General features: G+C 40.7%; 1 protein-coding gene across 1 annotated transcript in view; it reads left to right on the top strand.

Moving 5' to 3' along the window:
- The window catches only part of DAGLA (diacylglycerol lipase alpha), an 86,043-nt gene that overhangs the window by 42,729 nt on the left and 25,316 nt on the right, over positions 1–17,998 (top strand). Inside the window, exons 4-8 of the mRNA XM_079957254.1 lie at positions 3,785–3,905; positions 9,788–9,926; positions 12,410–12,621; positions 16,032–16,133; positions 16,577–16,715. Coding sequence (XP_079813380.1) covers positions 9,832–9,926; positions 12,410–12,621; positions 16,032–16,133; positions 16,577–16,715 — 548 coding nt within the window. The 5' untranslated portion in view covers positions 3,785–3,905; positions 9,788–9,831. The remainder of the gene's footprint in view (positions 1–3,784; positions 3,906–9,787; positions 9,927–12,409; positions 12,622–16,031; positions 16,134–16,576; positions 16,716–17,998) is intronic.

The following is a 17,998-nucleotide window of genomic DNA, read 5'->3' as shown; positions in this document are numbered from 1 at the left end:
AACAACCAAACAACAACAACAACACACGGTTGTAGAGAAAAAAAAAATCTATAATGAGGTCATTGGGAAATGAAATGTAAAAAGTATAGGCTTTGACCATTTTTATTCCATTACACATGTTAACTTATTAATGACAGGTTGTTTGCATTATCATCAGCACTGCTTTGTCAATGATCACTGTACTTATTTTACATACCTTTAAGCTTTAATGTAATTGTCATAGCCTTTTTTTGCATTTCATTTCCCTAAGACCTAACTGTTTACATTTTTTTCTATATACGTACCTGACAGCTTAGGATAAAACCTCATGCATCTGATGAAGTTGACTCTGGTCCATGGAATCTTATACCATAATAAATGTGTTAAAACCTAAGGTGTCACAAATCACTCTTGTTTATTTTGAAGATGGTGATTGAGTTGAAGGTTTAGCATATTTCTGGCTCTGACTGCTTCTTTCTTCAGAATCTCTAGGTTCTTGACTGAAGGAGGAGAGCCCACCAACTCAAGGGAGTTAGATTATATTGTACAAAGGTGTCATTTATATACTTTTCCCTCCTCTCCCCTCAATGTATGCTCATCCACCCACACCATAAGCTGTATTTCACACATTCTCACATCTTGCTGCCACAATATTCTTTCTCCTCTCATGGATACACAAATACCACCTGATCTTCCTTCCACATGCACCTATTCAACAAACTCCCCCTCACATAATGTCCATGTTATCTTTCACACATACATATACATGTGTACTCTACATCTCTCACTCAACTGCTGCTCATGGCAGACAAATTGCAAGGTGGACATGTCATTTTATGAGTTTTATATTCACATTTTTTGGTAATTTTAAAACCGAACGTATGGTTTGGGAATGGATGTTTGCTATTGTTTTTGTCATTGCGAATCAATAATGAAAATATAGGTGCACCATTATGATTGTCTGCAATGATTTCCACAATGCAGAGTTGATGTTGCCAGCCTTCAGATCACATTTGTAATGCAGAGTTGGTCTGCCAACAGGTCTGGCGCCTGAAACCAGCTGCTCGTAGAGCACATCCTTCAGGATCCTGCCATCTTCCATTCCGTGGGCATGCTACCCCATCACTGATGCCGCTTCTGGCTGACTGGGAGCAGGGCATGGAGGGTTCCATGCCCCATCACCCCATGGCGCTTGAATGGCTGCACTTCAGTGGTGGGGACGGGGCGAGTGTGGAGGACTTCCTCTGTGCTCCCCCAGCCCCTGCCACTAACGGGTGGGCACTTACATGCCGGGTGGGAGCAGGGCGGTGGGGGTGCACTTTACCCTCTGGGCCCTGCTTCTGCCAGGGCCAGCTCATCATCGGGCAAGCAGGCGCTTTTGTGCAGGGTGGGGGCACAGAGGGTGGAGAGCACCCTCCATGCTCTGTCCCCATCAAGTGTGTGAGTGCCTGCCCACCAGCTGACGGATGGAGGCTCGAGTGCCTGGCGGGGCATGGAGTGTGCTCTTCACCCTCTGCACCCTGCCCAGCGCACGGGGCCCATCCATCTGCTGGCCGGCAAAGAAACCCTCTGTGCTCGCCCAGGGGGCTCGCATGCCAGGCACATGGGGGGGGGAGGCTCCTGCTTTGTACCCCACTCAGATTCTGTGCTGGGGCCTCCTGCCCCTCCCACTACACAACTGAGTCAGACCACTGGTTCATCATTTCTGGTATTGGTTTCTCCAGGGTGTTAGGCAGACGTCTTCATACAACTTGAGCTCTTTTGATTTGAGATGCTGAGAACTCAACCTGAGACCATTCTAATGGAGAAAAGAACTCACAACATTGAGCTACACGAAATAGTGCACTAATTCTAGGACATCTGGAAACCCAAATGAAAACTTGGGAATAGGAGTTGCAGCTGCACTGTGTGTGTTGGGATTGTGATGGGGCAAGGTGACAGCAAGGTCAGTGGACCTCTGAATTGATAGCAGTTCTATGCCACAGGTGAGCACACACCTGCTAGATGCTGTCACCACAAACCCACAGCTCACCCATCTTGCTGCAGCCTCTCTTTGCTCCATCCTTGTCCTAGCAAGGGCACTTCTGCTGTTCCTTCCCTTCATGAGGTGCTGTTGGCTGCTTTGAACTGACAGTGTAGCACTGTATCTCCCTTCCTTAGGAATGAATAGCTTTGGGCTGGTGTGCTAACCTAAGGGCTGCATATGGTGTCTCTTATATCTAATGGGATATGCATAAGCCAATTTCCGTATCTTCCTGCTGTGCTCAGCTTCTGTATGTATTGTGCTTCTGCAGTGAATGCCAGATCTAGTAGCATTGTGGATTTAACTAAATCTCCCTAGTTTTATCTGAAATCTTGTGACTTTATCTGAAATCTTGTGGCCTCGTTCTTGTTCTTTACACTAAGCCTTAACCCTCCAGATGTATATTCTGCAGTGCTCCTTCCCCACTCCATGCTACATCCTCATGTCATAAAGAATTAGAGCCAAACTATATGTTACGTTAAGCACACTGCAGTATTTAAAAATGTGATTAGGACTCCTCAGTTTTCTTTCCTATCAAAAAGCAGCCATGGTGTGTGTGTCTTAGTCTTAGCGTATTAGGACGGCAGCATTTGTCCTGTCCTAGCTTGGCTGAAGGCTGCCAGGGAAGGCAGTGGCACTTACTGGAAGGATTAGGGAAGGCCAGGAGACCATGGCGAGGGTTTGCTGGAAATCACTCAGGGAGAATGGTTGTTCTCAGCAGCATGCAGCGACCTTATGAAGGCTGACTGCTTAGGATCTGCTATTAATCCCACCTGCTCCAAGGAACTGTCTGTTTCTTAAATGGCCATTGCCTGACTCTGCAGCTGTCTTACGGCACAGGAGTAGTGGAGACTGCATTTAAGTCCGGGGTTGCCTTCTGAGTATGAGGAGTTGGGTGAATCCTGGAATGGGGGATGATGCCTCCCTAGGTGATGCCTCCCCTCCTTCTGATTCTTCCTTTGAGTCAGAGAAGGAATTGAGGCTAGAGAACATGACTGTGTGGGAGAGATGGGGTTCTCTTCCTCCCAACTATAGTCCTGATACAGATTGGGCTGCTGACAGCTACTTTAGGTTAGGAAAGGAAAGTGGCAGCCCTAGTTGTACATTTCAATATTATGCTTAACATAGCATGTAGTGGAGCCCTCCACAGCTACAGCAGCATGTGAGAGAGGAGACCTTTCACTCTTTGATAAAGAAGATGGCCCCTCCTGTGTGCCTCTTGTTTACAGAATATTAAAGAAGCAGCCAAAGGTCCAAAGCCTTTTCAGCCTTTTGCTCCTACAATTCTGTCTCTGATGTAATCTGTTGTAGGGAAAGAGGATTTCTGATATTTAGGAAGGATTTAGAATGTTCCAAAGTCATTACAGTGCACTCAGTTGCTCTGATTTGTCTAGTGAAAGAGGTGCTGCTTCTCTGCTGCTGCACTTGCTATCTGAGAGCATTCTCTGTCCCTTGGTGTTTCTCTCATGAGTGACAGCATTGTGTGCTCTCATTCTCAGTCCTTCCTCCCATAATTCATAAGTCTCCTGAGAGCAGGAAATGAGGTCACTTCCTTCTAAAGTGAGATCAAAATGTAGAAAGAGGTGGGGGGAGTCCTGATTCACACATGCTTTGCTTGAAGCAGCTTCAGTTGAATAAATGAAGGTTGTGTCTTGGAGGGAGGGACCTGCTGTGATGGAGGTAGTGTTGATGCTGCTGCTGTTGCTGCTGGTGATGCGGATGACTGGCTTTGTTGGCAGACAGTCACCAAGCTGTTTTTTCCCTCCTGCTTGGGATTTTCAGTGGTGCCAGGGCGAGTATGCTGATTCCTCCTTCACTCATGAAGACTCCGTCCATGGACACGGACTATCCCAAGAAAGCTTCTTGGGACAGAAGAATGTGCTTCTACTGGACTACATGCTATGTAAGCATATTTTATTCACACACACTCCTGTTTCTATTTGAGCCTGGGAACCCAGCTTGTTTAACAGTGCACTTGAGACATTTTAAATGCATTTCTGTGCAAATAAATGCCTTCCCATGACTTCATAAATACACGCTCTAATCCAGGTGTAAAGTCCTTTTCAAACACTTGGTAATCCTTTACTGTTTTAAGTAGTCAGGACATGTACTCATCATCACAGCAAATTAGTTAATTTATACAATTTGATTGCACTATTCTACACAATAGGGGAAGATAAAGTGTGGTAACATATTATTTCCCATCCTTTTAATGCATGCATATGGAAGAATTGGGATTCTAATGTGAGTTAGTGATCATGAGTACAAGAGTTGTATTGATTCCAGGCTACTTAATTAATCTAGAGTAACATGATATGATACCTTCTATGTGCTGCCTTCTTTTTGCTTACTTCCAGGACTCATAATTGCAGGTCCAGTGAATTTTGAGTGCATCTATCAATTCCCGATTTTTTAACTGCTCAAATAAAAAACATGAATGATCTGCCTCTTAACTTTCAGGATAACATACTTTTTTCATTTAGCTCTTATGCTGCCTATGTACCATATGCTTTTTCATTCTCAGTTGCTACTGTTCTTACTCTTGACTTCCACACTACCTTCAATAGTTTGGAGAAAAACAGGTTCAGGTGGCTGTCATATAAATAGTAGGCTTGCTAAGGTAAAAAAAGGTAGCCTATTCAAAGTTACTTGGTTTTAAACATGAATCATTCTTTGTTCATATTTTCTGTGAGATTTCATTGCTGGAAAAGTTTCATGATTGCAAAATATAATACAGGAGGTAGAGTCCAGCTAATTGTTCTAGAGGGAGTAATATTTTACAAAGATATACAAGGAGTGTTGGAAGCGAACAGTGATCCTCAGGAAAATGTGAGAGAAGGGAAGGCTACTAATGCTTGCCAATTTTGTTGGTGGGAAGAATGAAAGATATCACCAGGGATTTTCACTAGAGCAACTTGGTACCAATTCTTCATAATGGTACCAGTTCTTCATAATGTCATAGGTACCAATTCTTCATAATGTCAGCAACTTGATGGGTTAGGTGAATGAATCTTAAGAAATCAGCCCCTGCTGCTCAGTGAATGCAGATCTGCCCTTTACAATTAAATTCATAAAAATGGGAGGACATACATATTTTCTCAGAGGGGACAGAAGAGGGGCAAGACAAAGAAGATAGCTTCCTTCTTTTTCCCTTCTCTCTAGAATTCTTCTCTGTCATCTATACTTCCTTGCCCAATCCAATGAAGGAGAGCCACTCTCAGATACTTGGATGTGTATCTAATTGTACATCCTTATGGAGAATATATATTCCAACAGTGCAGTACAGATAGACTGCATCTACACTCAGATGTACATTTGCATGTTCATCTCATTTATCCTCTTGTTTTAAGCTGAAAGAAGATTCTTCCTTTCATTTCAAAGGATACTGTTTGGTGGCAGGGGTAGCTGTGCTTGGATGTTCAGCTCAAGGTACAATATTTTCTCTGGGAGGGCCCTCAGATTTAAGAAACAAAATGACACTTAATTAACCTAGAGGGTGTCAGGCATACTTTCCAACAACATTTTTGAGAATTCTCTGAAACCACTTCACCAAAGTTCCTATGGTTTGAATCTTGGAAGTTCTGCTTAGATCATTTGAATGTGAACCTTGTGTAAAACAACAACATCATATGATAATTGTAGCTAGACGTAGAAAGTATATACCCATATATATTGGTGCTTACTACAAGTGTGCTATGAGAAGCAAATCCTGACTGTGATGCATATAGTAGAAATGAGATTATTTAGGTGTTGTCCATTTTGTTAATTGCTTAAGAGAACAATTAAATAAGATCAAGTCTGAGGTGCATTGACAGCAGCAATGAGTTCTCTCTCTCTCTCTCTCTCTCTCTCTCTCTCTCGCAATACTCCTGGGACAGCAACAGAATCAAGATACCGGAGGATAAGGAAATGGAGTAGCTCAAAATTATCAAAAATGTTAGGCCTGATTGAGACTTATTATAGATCATGTTCAGGTCCTTCTTAAACTATATTATTAGTGCTTGGTGAAGTCATCAGGATGGATTATAAATTGAGATGTAGCCAGGCAGGACTGAGGAGAACTAAGATGCTGTGGACATCAGGAAGATATCCCCCCTCCTTGTACCTACTCTTGCCAAATGGTTCTGCGAAGAACAGAGGAAGTACTACTGGTGTGAATCAGGAAGCTAAGCTATTTATTCCTGAATAGAAATGGAGCCACTTTCAGCTGTCAAATCTGTTGCAAATTTTTCAGCTGAGAAAGGCTCTCTGGTTTATGTGGAACGCTTGAGTTCCTACTGCTAGATTTAGTAGGCAGACCCTTCAAGATACCTCAACTATGCTTCAAGCAGCAAAACCTCTCCTAGGCCTGATAGTCTCTTGGAACCTGTTCAGACATTGAAGAGGACATTGTGGACAAGTGATGTTCATTTTCAAAAAGAAACTCAATACCAGTACAACCAACCTGGATGTTTAGAACAGGGTAGTGACTCCACCCATGAAGCACTACAAAAATCACCAGTTTTTCAAGGACACATTCTACGGGGAAAGGCCATATAGACAAGTGCTGTATGCTTTGACTTATGGAGTTGAGAATTACGGTATATTGTAGGGATTAATTTGAAATTCATCACCAGAGTTTGTGAGTAGGAAAGACTATATGCATAGGCCCCGACTGCAATGTTGCCATTAACAAGCTTCTGAGAAAAGGAAGCACTAGAGAAGCATCTGGCCATTAAATATCCAGAAATATTCAGGGGGTCTTGCCAAAGGATGATCTGGGCTGGCTTCAGCACGTGCCTTCGGCATGTATGCCTGTGGCAGCTGTGCCTGGAAGCAAGCAAGGGCTGACTGAAAACCACAGCTGCCACTTGCTGCAAGGGCATGAGAATAGGCTCTTTAGACATTGAATTTGAATGGAGCTGCTATGCAAGCTGGGTTTGGGCGACTCACAGAGCAATCTGTTGTATCAGTTCTAGTGTTTCACAAAGGGGTATAGGGAGATCTCTTCATAAGCTGTGGGGAGCTGGGGGTGAAGTATAAAAAAATTCTGTTTATGTGATGTTCAGGCTAGAGGAAGTTTTTGAACAGTTGCTTGGGTGAGCAGAGTGCTGGGTGAAGAGAATTATTGTACAGCTGCTGTCCACAGAAAAATGAATCACTCCTTATGGCCAAATGAGTTAGCATAATTACTGTTTCTGGGTGGATAAATTATGGACCTTACAGTCTGATATTCAGATTTAGACTAGGAACGCTCTTGAATTTTGTCTAGTATCCCAGTGTGACACTGGTATCTGAGATGACTGATGCCAGTGGCAAAATGAATGATATAACTCAGAAGCTCTTTGAATATCCAGCCCAAGGTGCTTGCAGGCAAAATATTACTTGCAGGATTCCCTCCAGCTGTGAATGCATTCCCATTTCTATTCTAGGAGAAGTCTGTTATTACGGCCACAAAAGTATGACATGAATCTGTGAAGATCTCCTCCCCTGCTATTCATTAGTGGAATCTTCTGCTGAATCGAAAGTCTTCTATAAACAGAAGGAGCTCTTCCACTTGTAGAAGGCTTAGTATCCAAGCCAATGGATTCAAAAGTCTCAGTGTCTAATTGCAGTCATAAAAATAGCTGATAGCAAGATTTTAGATTATGTGCATCATGCTTTGGTTCATAATGCTAAAACTGATACACTTTCTAACTGATGTGGCTAACCTTCCTGTTGCAAATCCCATAACCTGACTAACACCTTGCAGACATATGGGTAGGAATTTCTGCTTTAATAACATCATGGGCATACTGTATACGCTGGTCTTGGAGAACCAATATCAAAAGCCTTCCTGTTGTCCTGTGGGTTTTTTGGTTGTGATTCAACATCCATTTCCATGCACAATCCTGTGAAGATATGACAGAGATGTCTGTGCACCTTATTTATCACACCTTGAAAAGGTTAACATTTGACAAGTACCATACATATTTACTCTGAAGTGAGTCCTACCTCATTCAGTGGAGCTGACTTTCATGCAGGGATACATACATTTGTATGCTTAGACTTCACTGTCAAAACTGGAAAAACTTGAATGTTTGTCATATACGACAAACTTCAGCTTCCTGATTGAGTGGATCTCTTTCTTCAGAAGAATCATTCTGTAGAAAAATTGCCACCCACCCATTCAGGAAGCTCCACTTCATGGGTTTTGACAGGCTGTGTTACAGGCTGGAATTTGGGTCACAAGCACCATGTTGTAGCAGCTGACTCTCCAGAGGACTTACTGGACCAAAATGAACAAATTAATAGGTGCCAATGTGGATATGAATTCCAGAATTTTTTAAAAGTAGGTTAGCAGACTGGTCCGAGCATTCTTGCCAGGGAAACAGTTTGGGAATGCCAACCTAGCATCCGTACTTCTTTGCATGTGCAAATGCAATTTAGAGTCTGAATACCTTATGATAGTTCATAGGACCGGCTTTATATTATGTCCCCAAGCCCCAAATTCCCGTGCTTTTATCCTACGTGTAATATGGAATAAAGTTGCTTATCTACCTGTTAGAGCTTCCACGGGCATCTAGAAAAGATCAGTAACCAATACAGAGCTCTGTAATAAGATTCCCACTAATCTTGTGAATTGGAATCCAGTGAGCATGGGCTTTACTCCACTTTCAGCTAATGCTCACCTCCCTTCATCTATAGCTGTGTTTCTTTTGATCCTCCTAATGCCTCTTTTAAACATTCAGGTGTTGCATCATCTGTAGCTCTGAATAGCAGTATCAAGAAAGTTTAGGAATCTGCATGCCCTTAGGGATAAATTCCAGAAGAATAGCCTTTTATCAGAATAATGACAACAAGCCCATGAGCATCTTTAAAAGTAACACATTTATTGTGGCATCATGTGCAAGGAAGTGGCACAATATTATTTTTGCTGGGCATGATCAAACAATCAAACCATCAAAGCATGAATAAGGAAGTCATCCTGACAATTACTGCAGAATCTACCTAACCTCCATTTTGAAAAGAGCAAGTCTTTAGCTTTTAGTAGTTATATGAACATTTATAAGGGGGTTGGGAAGGGGAGACTCTCTGGCTTCTAAAGATTGCTAAATTAGCCCGTTTTCTAGTCCTGGAGTGATGAAAGTAACAAGACTAGGTTGCAAGTGATTTTTACCTAACCCATTTCATTTATTGTACAACATTGTGAATGTTTAGCCTCCCTCTCCTTTACTAAAGGCAGCATGAATGCACATGTGACTATGTGGCTAGGCACCCCTCCTTTCATATAATAATGTAATTTTTAAAGGAATGAAGAATCCTGCACAAAATCCTCCTGTGGGTGGCATACATGTGGTCACTCACCACGGCCTCTTCAGTGGGTACTGAGGACAGCCATACCAGATATACCTATGTCAGCAGCACTGGGTCATGCACCTAGAGGCTGCTTTCAGCTTTTGGAGGGCCCAGTTTGAATCTAAAAAAAAATCTGGACTGCCACATTAATCAGATACCATGGCAGTCCACAAAAATGAATTTGGCTTGCCTTATGGCCATGGGTTGAGAAAGAGACTTGGATAGCCAATATGGTGTAGGAGATAGAATGTCCAACTGGAAAGGGGAGCCCTGGGTTGAAATTAAACTTTAAAACTGGATCACTACCTAACCTATCACTCAGAGTGGCAGGGTACAAATGTGAGAAGTGTGTGGGGAAATTGTCTGAGATATCATTACAACTATTCTGTTCTTGGAACAAGTGAACAGCCATATTTTTGTGATGGCTGGAAAAACCTTGCTTAATTGCTGTTTGTTCTTCTGTTTCAGAAGGTGAGCATTGTGCCTGGTGATCCTCCCCTGACCCATTAGCCATGCCAGGGATTGTGGTATTCCGTCGTCGCTGGTCTGTAGGCAGTGATGACCTTGTTTTGCCAGCCATCTTTCTCTTTCTCCTTCATACCACTTGGTAAGTGAAAACATACACCTGAGCAGAAAGCTTCCATGACTCTACTAATGAGCAGTTTTTTGTTCTGTTTTGCTTCTCTTTTTTTTCCAGTTATTGGTGGCATCCTGCTCCCCTATAAAAAGTGTCATTCAAAACGCTGCATTTTTAAAAAATCATTTCATAAAATGTATATGCTGCTTGTTTGTAGAAAAATCCTCAAAGCGGTTTTCAAAAAAGATAAAGCAATAAAATCATCACTAATCATTTATAACCATTGTTTAAAGCATAAAGTTGTAACCACAACAAAACAATTTAAAACTCATACAAACTTTCTAAACGTCTGATGTTAAAGCTCAGAATGTCGTCAGTAGGCACTGAAAAGAATACAGTAAAGGTATCAATTGGTGGGATTTCCCAAGTGTTGACTCATAACATTAGTCTTTTTTAGACTAATGCCATAATTCACATCATTAGAAAGGTAAGTTAATGCAGAATTTAATGCAACACACTGTGTTGAATTATCTTGATAAAACCATGGTAAAGTGTATTTCATACCTTCTTACCATTTCTGTTAATACTTAGTATGGAAAACTTTTGCCACAATTACAGCCCTACAATGGCATCCCATGGAATTATTATTATTATTATTATTATTATTATTATTATTATTATTTTATTAGAGTTTATCTACCGCCCTATACCCAGAGTTCTCAGGGCAGTTCACAGAATAAAATCAAGATATAAAACCACAAAATACATAATAGAAATAAAAACAACAACCCAATAGCCCCCCCCAAAAAAACCCATTTTAAAAGCACATAGGATGTAAATCAGATCAACCAAAGGCCTAGTTAAAAAGGAACGTTTTTGTCTGGCGCCTAAAGGTGTATAATGAAGGTGCTAGGTAAACGTCCCTGGGGAGAGCATTCCACAGACAGAGAGCCACTGCAGAGAAGTCCCGTTCTCATGTTGCTACCCTCTGGACCTCTCAAGGAGGAGTCACATGAAGAAGGGCATCAGAAGATGATCTCAGGGTCCAAGTACGTTCAAATGGAAAGAGGCAGTCCTTGAGGTATTGCAGTCCTGGAATGAACCAAGGATGTTAGGTTGTCAGGTGTTATAATGTAAAACCAATATTGTGTGATTGCTTCTTATCAGTTGTTCCTTGGTTTCTTCTGAGTTATGGATAACTCAGCAGTGGTGTACTGGGGAATCTACATGTTGCCACACATCTTCCCAGAGGGCAAGCAAAGTGATGAAAGTTGTGACAGCTTATTGTTTTACCCTTTGTCATGTGGGCATACTCATGTATCATGTATAATAAAATCATTATGTAGGCAAGAATAGTAATACCATATTGACATTATAATCTTGATGTAGAGTTTACAGCACCGTGTGCCTGCCACATTTTCTTCTGCCCTCTAGTGACTACTGAAAGCATGTCCACGCCTTTACTATTCTCATTTTAAGACCTCCTGGTGACAGTGGAGAAGTAGACAGATCTGTCAAAAGGAATTTTCTCTCTCTCAGTTATAGAGGGACACAGAATGTGTTCTGGGATGCCATCCAGAAATCTGCATGTGGGCGGAAAAAATCCCCACTAGCTAAGCAGCAGCATTTTACTATCAAAGCAATCCCTAAACATATACCACAAATAAATGGATGGCATTAATGGAACATTTGAAATTGACTAAGTGTGATATTTGCCTGTAATCACAGAAACCCAGACCCAGGTGTATACTGAATATAATACTACTGATAGCATTCCTTTAGTGGCTGACTCTGGAAACTCTTGTCAAATTTATTTCATTAAAAGTAACAAGATAATTACATTGTGAATAAAATGTTAAAACGGCTCGGATGCCTTTAGAGAGGATAACTGTTTTATTATGGGATGAGCTTTGATAGGCAAAAGCTCGTTTTATTAGATGTATGCAGTTGTGAATATGTTCAAAGCTAACTACTTATTTGTTTAGCGCATAAAATAAACTAACCACTTCATGGATTGGATTGGATTGGATTGATCTTTATTACGGCCATTGGCCCGTTACACGACAGTTCCCCATACCAACATATTATACTTAGAGCCCTAGATTTAAAATCGCCTAAACTTACAAAAGACAAACAGGAACCGAAGCAAAACAAAAACAAGGACGACCATCATACATTACAATAAATTTGTAACCTATACATCGCCCTCTGCTCATAAATTAATCACGGATATCAATGGTGATATCGCTTAAAACATAGATCATGGTTTAAAACAATGGTGATATCACCTAAAACATAGATCATGGTTTAAAGGGGTTATCCGAGCCACACAGGAGACCGTTTCTCTTCTTTAGGGATAGGACGCTGACCACTTCATGGAAACATTAAAAAGAGACATTTTCATAGACCTGTAATCATAATATTGCTGTTGACATTCTTTGAATACTATTTTTTCATGTATATGGTACCTTGAGGTTTATCAAGGGAATATTGTATGTGCTTATGTGTGGCAGGTTCATAATCCTTTCTGTGGTGCTCTTTGGACTGGCATACAACCCCAATGAGACCTGCTCTCTCAACCTGGTGGACCACGGCAGAGGCTACCTGGGTATTCTGCTTAGCTGCATGATCGCAGAAGTCGCAATCATCTGGCTCAGCATGCGTGGCAGCATCTTGTACACAGAACCTCGGGATTCAATGCAATATGTCCTGTACGTCAGACTGGGTAAGAGACAGTGACCAAGGGACTTTATAAATTTTTGAACTTGATGCAACCATCTGTTATACACTCAAGGGATTCCCCTGTCAGCATACGGATAAGCAGACACAAAACACATTCTTTTTCAGCCATTTAAATACTCTGCTCATTTAGAATATACATACTGCAGAGGAGAATCTCTTTTCCAGAATTTCTGTCTTCATCCTTTCATTGGTAGCACCAAGGATGTTTTTTAGTCTAGAAGCATCCTCTGAATGTTAAGCAGGGGAAAGCCATTTATAAAACTAGTTTTTGTTTCACTTCTACTACAGATGTGGGAAATGCAGAGATTGAATTTTTGCCAGATGTCCCCATGACGCTGCATAAATTTACCCTACGTAAACTTTTGATTAGTTTAATTTTTTGGATCCCTGTCACCTCACTTTGTTAAATGACACAAGACATCATTTCATTTGTCTGCTTTTTAGCATTTTACATTTGTAATAACTACATTTACCATGCCATCTTGCAGAAATGCAGACACTGCATGTAACAATTGCCTTTCTCCATCTGCCTTGATACTTCTTTCGTAGAAATCTAATTCATGCTTAGCATGCACACAACCAAACCTAAACACACCTGCCATGCTTGAGCACATAAGTTTATTTCTCCCCTTGCTTGTACACATGTCCTAAAAAGTTTCCATTGATAACCCTCCTCTCTCACAAAATATTCTTTGTAGGTACTGGCTACTTAAAGGAATCTCTTCCACTGATGACGTGTGCATGAAATTTGCTTTGTCTTTTGAAGGACACATAACCTTTCCCTACAGTCTCCCTCAAGGCATCCTGATTCTCAAAGATGTTACCAGAAAAAAAGAAACAGGCATTGCTCACTCACAACATTTTTAACTGGCCTTCCATTCATATCATATAGAAATAACTAGGCTTCCTCTGCTCTAGATGTCTGAGACACATATTTTTATTAGAATTGTATAAGAAAACATTGCACACAGGAAGGGCATCAACCCAATTCTAAACACTGTGACATTGCTGCCTATTCTTGTTTAATTACTTCTTCACTGGATGTAATTTTTTGTAGGCATGGTTACTCCTTTTCTGAGCCTTGCTTAAATAAGTTTGTGAATCCAAATTAAAACTGAGCTGAAGTGGAGGGAGAGGGGAGGAAAGCAAATAAAATCCAAGACTCACCCTAGAAAGGTGTACAAGAAGCTCTCTCTGTATAACAATGCTTTCAGTTTCTCATCTTAAAAGTGCTTGTATCCCATGCTACCTTGCAAGCAGCTTTTGCAGTTTCTGAAGAACTTTCCTTAGTTGGTGGGTGGCAGCACTATTAAGAAATGAAATTATTCCCTCCCTATTCAGAAAAAAACTGTGCATAGAAAGGTTTTCATATTTTTCTCCTTTCCATGCCTTGAATTCATCCATTCAGTGAACATTAGTGGGTAGCCTTGCAGGGGCTGGAACCTCTTTTTTGTTTTGTTTCTTAATGTTACTTACAATATTTAATCAGTGAATATACAAAGTAGATGTTATCATTCTTTAGGGAAGCTAACTAGGAAAAGCCCTTTAAAAATCTGAAAAGTTCAGTTGGTACAGGGATAGAGTGCTATCTCTCATCGCTGATGGTGTCGAAAATACTGGTCAGTAGCAGCAAAATATTGAGGATTGTAGGTAAATATGATAACCTCAAAAAAGAGAGGCACCAGTTTGAAGAAGAAAACATGGGGCTTTTCGCCACAGCATGAGCTGCAGCTTCACATTTGTTACAAGAAAAAGGTTCTCACATTACTTTGGTAGAGATCATGGAGCATTTAGGAGTGGCTTCTCACTGTCGTGCCACCGGATCTAACTTAACAGTGGCAAATTTATAAATAAATAATAGATTTTGGGGATTTTTTAAAAAAAGTAAGACACCCCCTCCCCTTCTTGAATTGAGGTGCATTGCTGAGATGGACCCTAGCACATTTTCTTCTTGAACTACTTTTTAAATGGCTACATGAGTATCCAAAAATACATCTATTTTTTTTTAATCACTTAAAAAAATCTTCCTGGACTGAAGAGAGGTAATGTGTGGCTCATCATGATCAATTTCTGTTACACATCTGCAACAGTTACACCAAAATATATACACATCTCTATTGCAGCTGTGCTGCTCACACTTTAGCTGTTTAGCTTGAAGTGTTGTGAAAACTTAGAAAACAGGTTTTTACCTGAGAATGGAGTGTGACATTCAAAAAAGAACATTTCAGCATTTTATTCAATCTTTTATTGATAAAAGGAATTATATGGGCGGGGGGAATTGAAATTACATGCTACAGGTAGCACCTCCAGTCACTGAAAGGTTTTGTTAGACTGTGTAAAATGTCACCTTTTGATATCTGAGAACTGAGCAATGCAGTATGATAGCAATTATGTCCTATAAATCAGATATGTAGCTTGATGGGCTTTTTCTTTTACTTTCTCGCAATAGTAACATGTTGTTGTTATCTTCCGTGCTCTGCTTTGAGTCAAAGTAGGGATGGGTGAGCTCTCTCCAGTTTGCCTCAGAGTTCTTTCCCCAAAATGAAAAACAAACACCTGGGATAATTTTCTGAGGCAGTCTGAGGTTGGGAAAATCATAGAACCATAGAATTGTATGAGCTCAAGCTTGAAGAAATTCATCAGCATCTCAGGGTCCAAGATTCTGCTGTCTAGTCAATTAGTATACAATTTATATTTGTGCATTTTGCCTCCCCCTCTTTCACCCCACCCAATTTATTTATTTTTTTGCCAGAATCAAATGAAACTCATGTGTACCTTCCTGAGATTGCTAAAGCCAATGAGGAATTGAACTATATCATAGGTGCATTTCAGGAGAGAAATGGGGTTGGGGAATATTTACCGTACTTATTTACAACATATATAATCCACCCAGGTTGGGGTACACATATAAAAATATTATGACATCAGATCTAAAATACATAGCATCATAAAACATTTAAGATAATTCTTTCAGCTGTTCTGTCATTTTAGTGGTTGGAGTGGAACAGAGGAAGATTTTATGTATGAAACTCTATTTCCTGTTGCTGTACTACGTATCTAGAAATATGTCCATATTCTTAGGAAAGTATTTGTTATAATGCTCAATGGGGTTGAGCGAAAGATTTGTTTTTTGCTGAGAAATTTTTGGGTGCTTTCCTTGAGCATTCATATAAAATTATCCTAAATTCTTTTTATGAGTTTTCCTTGAAAAATGGGGGTGGGTATGTTTAATTGAGCTTAGACAAAAATCTGGTTTTGCTTTGTGAGATAACAAATTGGAATGGATACATGAGAACTGCTAACAAGAAATACTGTGGTGGTCTCTGACATCTTTGAAACAAGGTATTCATTAGAATAATGCTGCTATTGTGCACTATGTTCTTATTGTTTCAGCCATCCTGGTGATTGAGTTTATCTATGCTATTGTGGGCATTGTTTGGTTAACCCAGTACTACAGCTCCTGCAATGATGTTACTGCCAAGAGTGTCACTTTGGGTGTGTATTTGAAGGTTTCTGCATGAATTCACTTTCTGCCTATATAAATGTACCCACCCTGAATGTTTTGCAGATAGACTTAACCATTGCACAAACTTCAATTAGTATGTATGGATGGAAGGACAGTAGCTGTTGTTTTACTGCCTAACTAGGTATTGTATGGATTTTTGCAATTGCTCTGGAAACCAATGCAAGTCCTTACAAAAGAATTCAACAGTACATCTCTAACTACTGTTTTATCCATAATTCCTTTCACTCAATAATATCTGGTTTTGAGATCCCTGGTGTTACTGTGGATGCATGCCTTCACTTTGGTCAGTGAAATTCAGCTTGAGTGTGTTGCTTCAGGAAAAAAACCCATAAACACAAAGCTAACTCACCAAGAAGAGTCATAGATGACACTTCGGAACTGATCATTTGAATCATCTTTTTCGTTTTACCAGGAATGGTCGTCTGCAACTGGGTCGTCATTCTGAGTGTTTGCATCACTGTCCTGTGCGTCTTTGATCCAACAGGAAGAACTTTTGTCAAACTGCGAGCCACAAAGAGGAGGCAGCGTAACTTGAGGACGTACAACTTGAGGTAAGTCACAAAACAGCATTTCAACAAGATACAGTCTGGATTATGTATATAATGTATCTAACTCAGAAGCTATTTTCCTTGATTTGTTTCATGATTGAAAAAACTGTGTTGTGACCTGATTAACTGATTTATATGGACTTTTTCTCTTTTCACCTAAGTGTCCCTATTCTTCTGTTGCCACTCAAGGCAGTTTAAAAAGGAGCTCACAATGCAACATATGGACAGGGCTTGCTGTTTGCCAGTTGTTGGGGGGGACGGACACCCAGCTGAAGACCATTGCTTCCAACCACCAGCACCACTGTACAGTGGTACCTTGGGTTACATATGCTTCAGGTTACATACGCTTCAGGTTACAGACTCTGCTAGCCCAGAAATAGTGCTTCAGGCTAAGAACTTTGCTTCAGGATGAGAACAGAAATCGTGCAGCAGCGGTGCAGCAGCGGCAGGAGGCCCCATTAGGTAAAGTGGAGCTTCAGGTTAAGAACAGTTTCAGGTTAAGAACAGACCTCCAGAACGAATTAAGTACTTAACCCGAGGTACCACTGTATATACTAATAGTGATCCTAGTTCTCTGAGTGCTGGTCCTGATGTAGCTAAAATGACAACATACACACACAGGAGATACTGGGATGCATGGGGGCACCCTCAGGTTTGCTCATAGCATAATAATAATAATAATAATAATAATAATAATAATAATAATTTTAAAAAAAACATGCAGGGGGAAAACCCTAGGAGGCAACCTCCATTCACAGTCGCCCAGTGAGGACTGTGCATTATCAGTAGGCATGGGATACTGAATGTTGTGGGGTTCAGAGTGGGGATAGAATTAGGTGGCTAGGATCCACACAGCAACATTTTGTTGCATGGTTGACTTGTGTGTATATATTGAAAACTCAGTTTTCTGACTGCCCAGTCCTTAGGTAGCCAAAACAGCACCATCCACAACAAGAGCGTGGAATATGAGATTTACCGAATTACAAAAATTCTGTAGAGGGAAAAAATCAGCAGGGGCAAAAAAACCCCTGCAAAACTATGTAGTGCAGACTGAGCATGCTTGGTGGGTACTGGGTACTGATTGACTGCTGGGTGAAACAAAAAAAACAGGCAGGAGCAGGGATAGAATTGAATATCCTGAGCAGAAGCACTCTACACTGCTGAATTTTGTTATGGGTCCAACTTACGCTCCTCTCAGTCAAGGCTTGCAATTAAAAGTCAACTGTCTCATTTTTGGTTGTTGGTGAGATGAGACTGGAGGACATTCCTTAAGAGGGATGTCTCCT

This window comes from Podarcis cretensis (genome assembly GCF_951804945.1).
Source record: "Podarcis cretensis genome assembly, chromosome: 1".
NCBI classification, from domain to species: domain Eukaryota; kingdom Metazoa; phylum Chordata; class Lepidosauria; order Squamata; family Lacertidae; genus Podarcis; species Podarcis cretensis.
The sequence above is the reverse complement of the archived record's forward strand: the minus strand, read 5'-3'. Positions and strand labels throughout refer to the sequence as shown.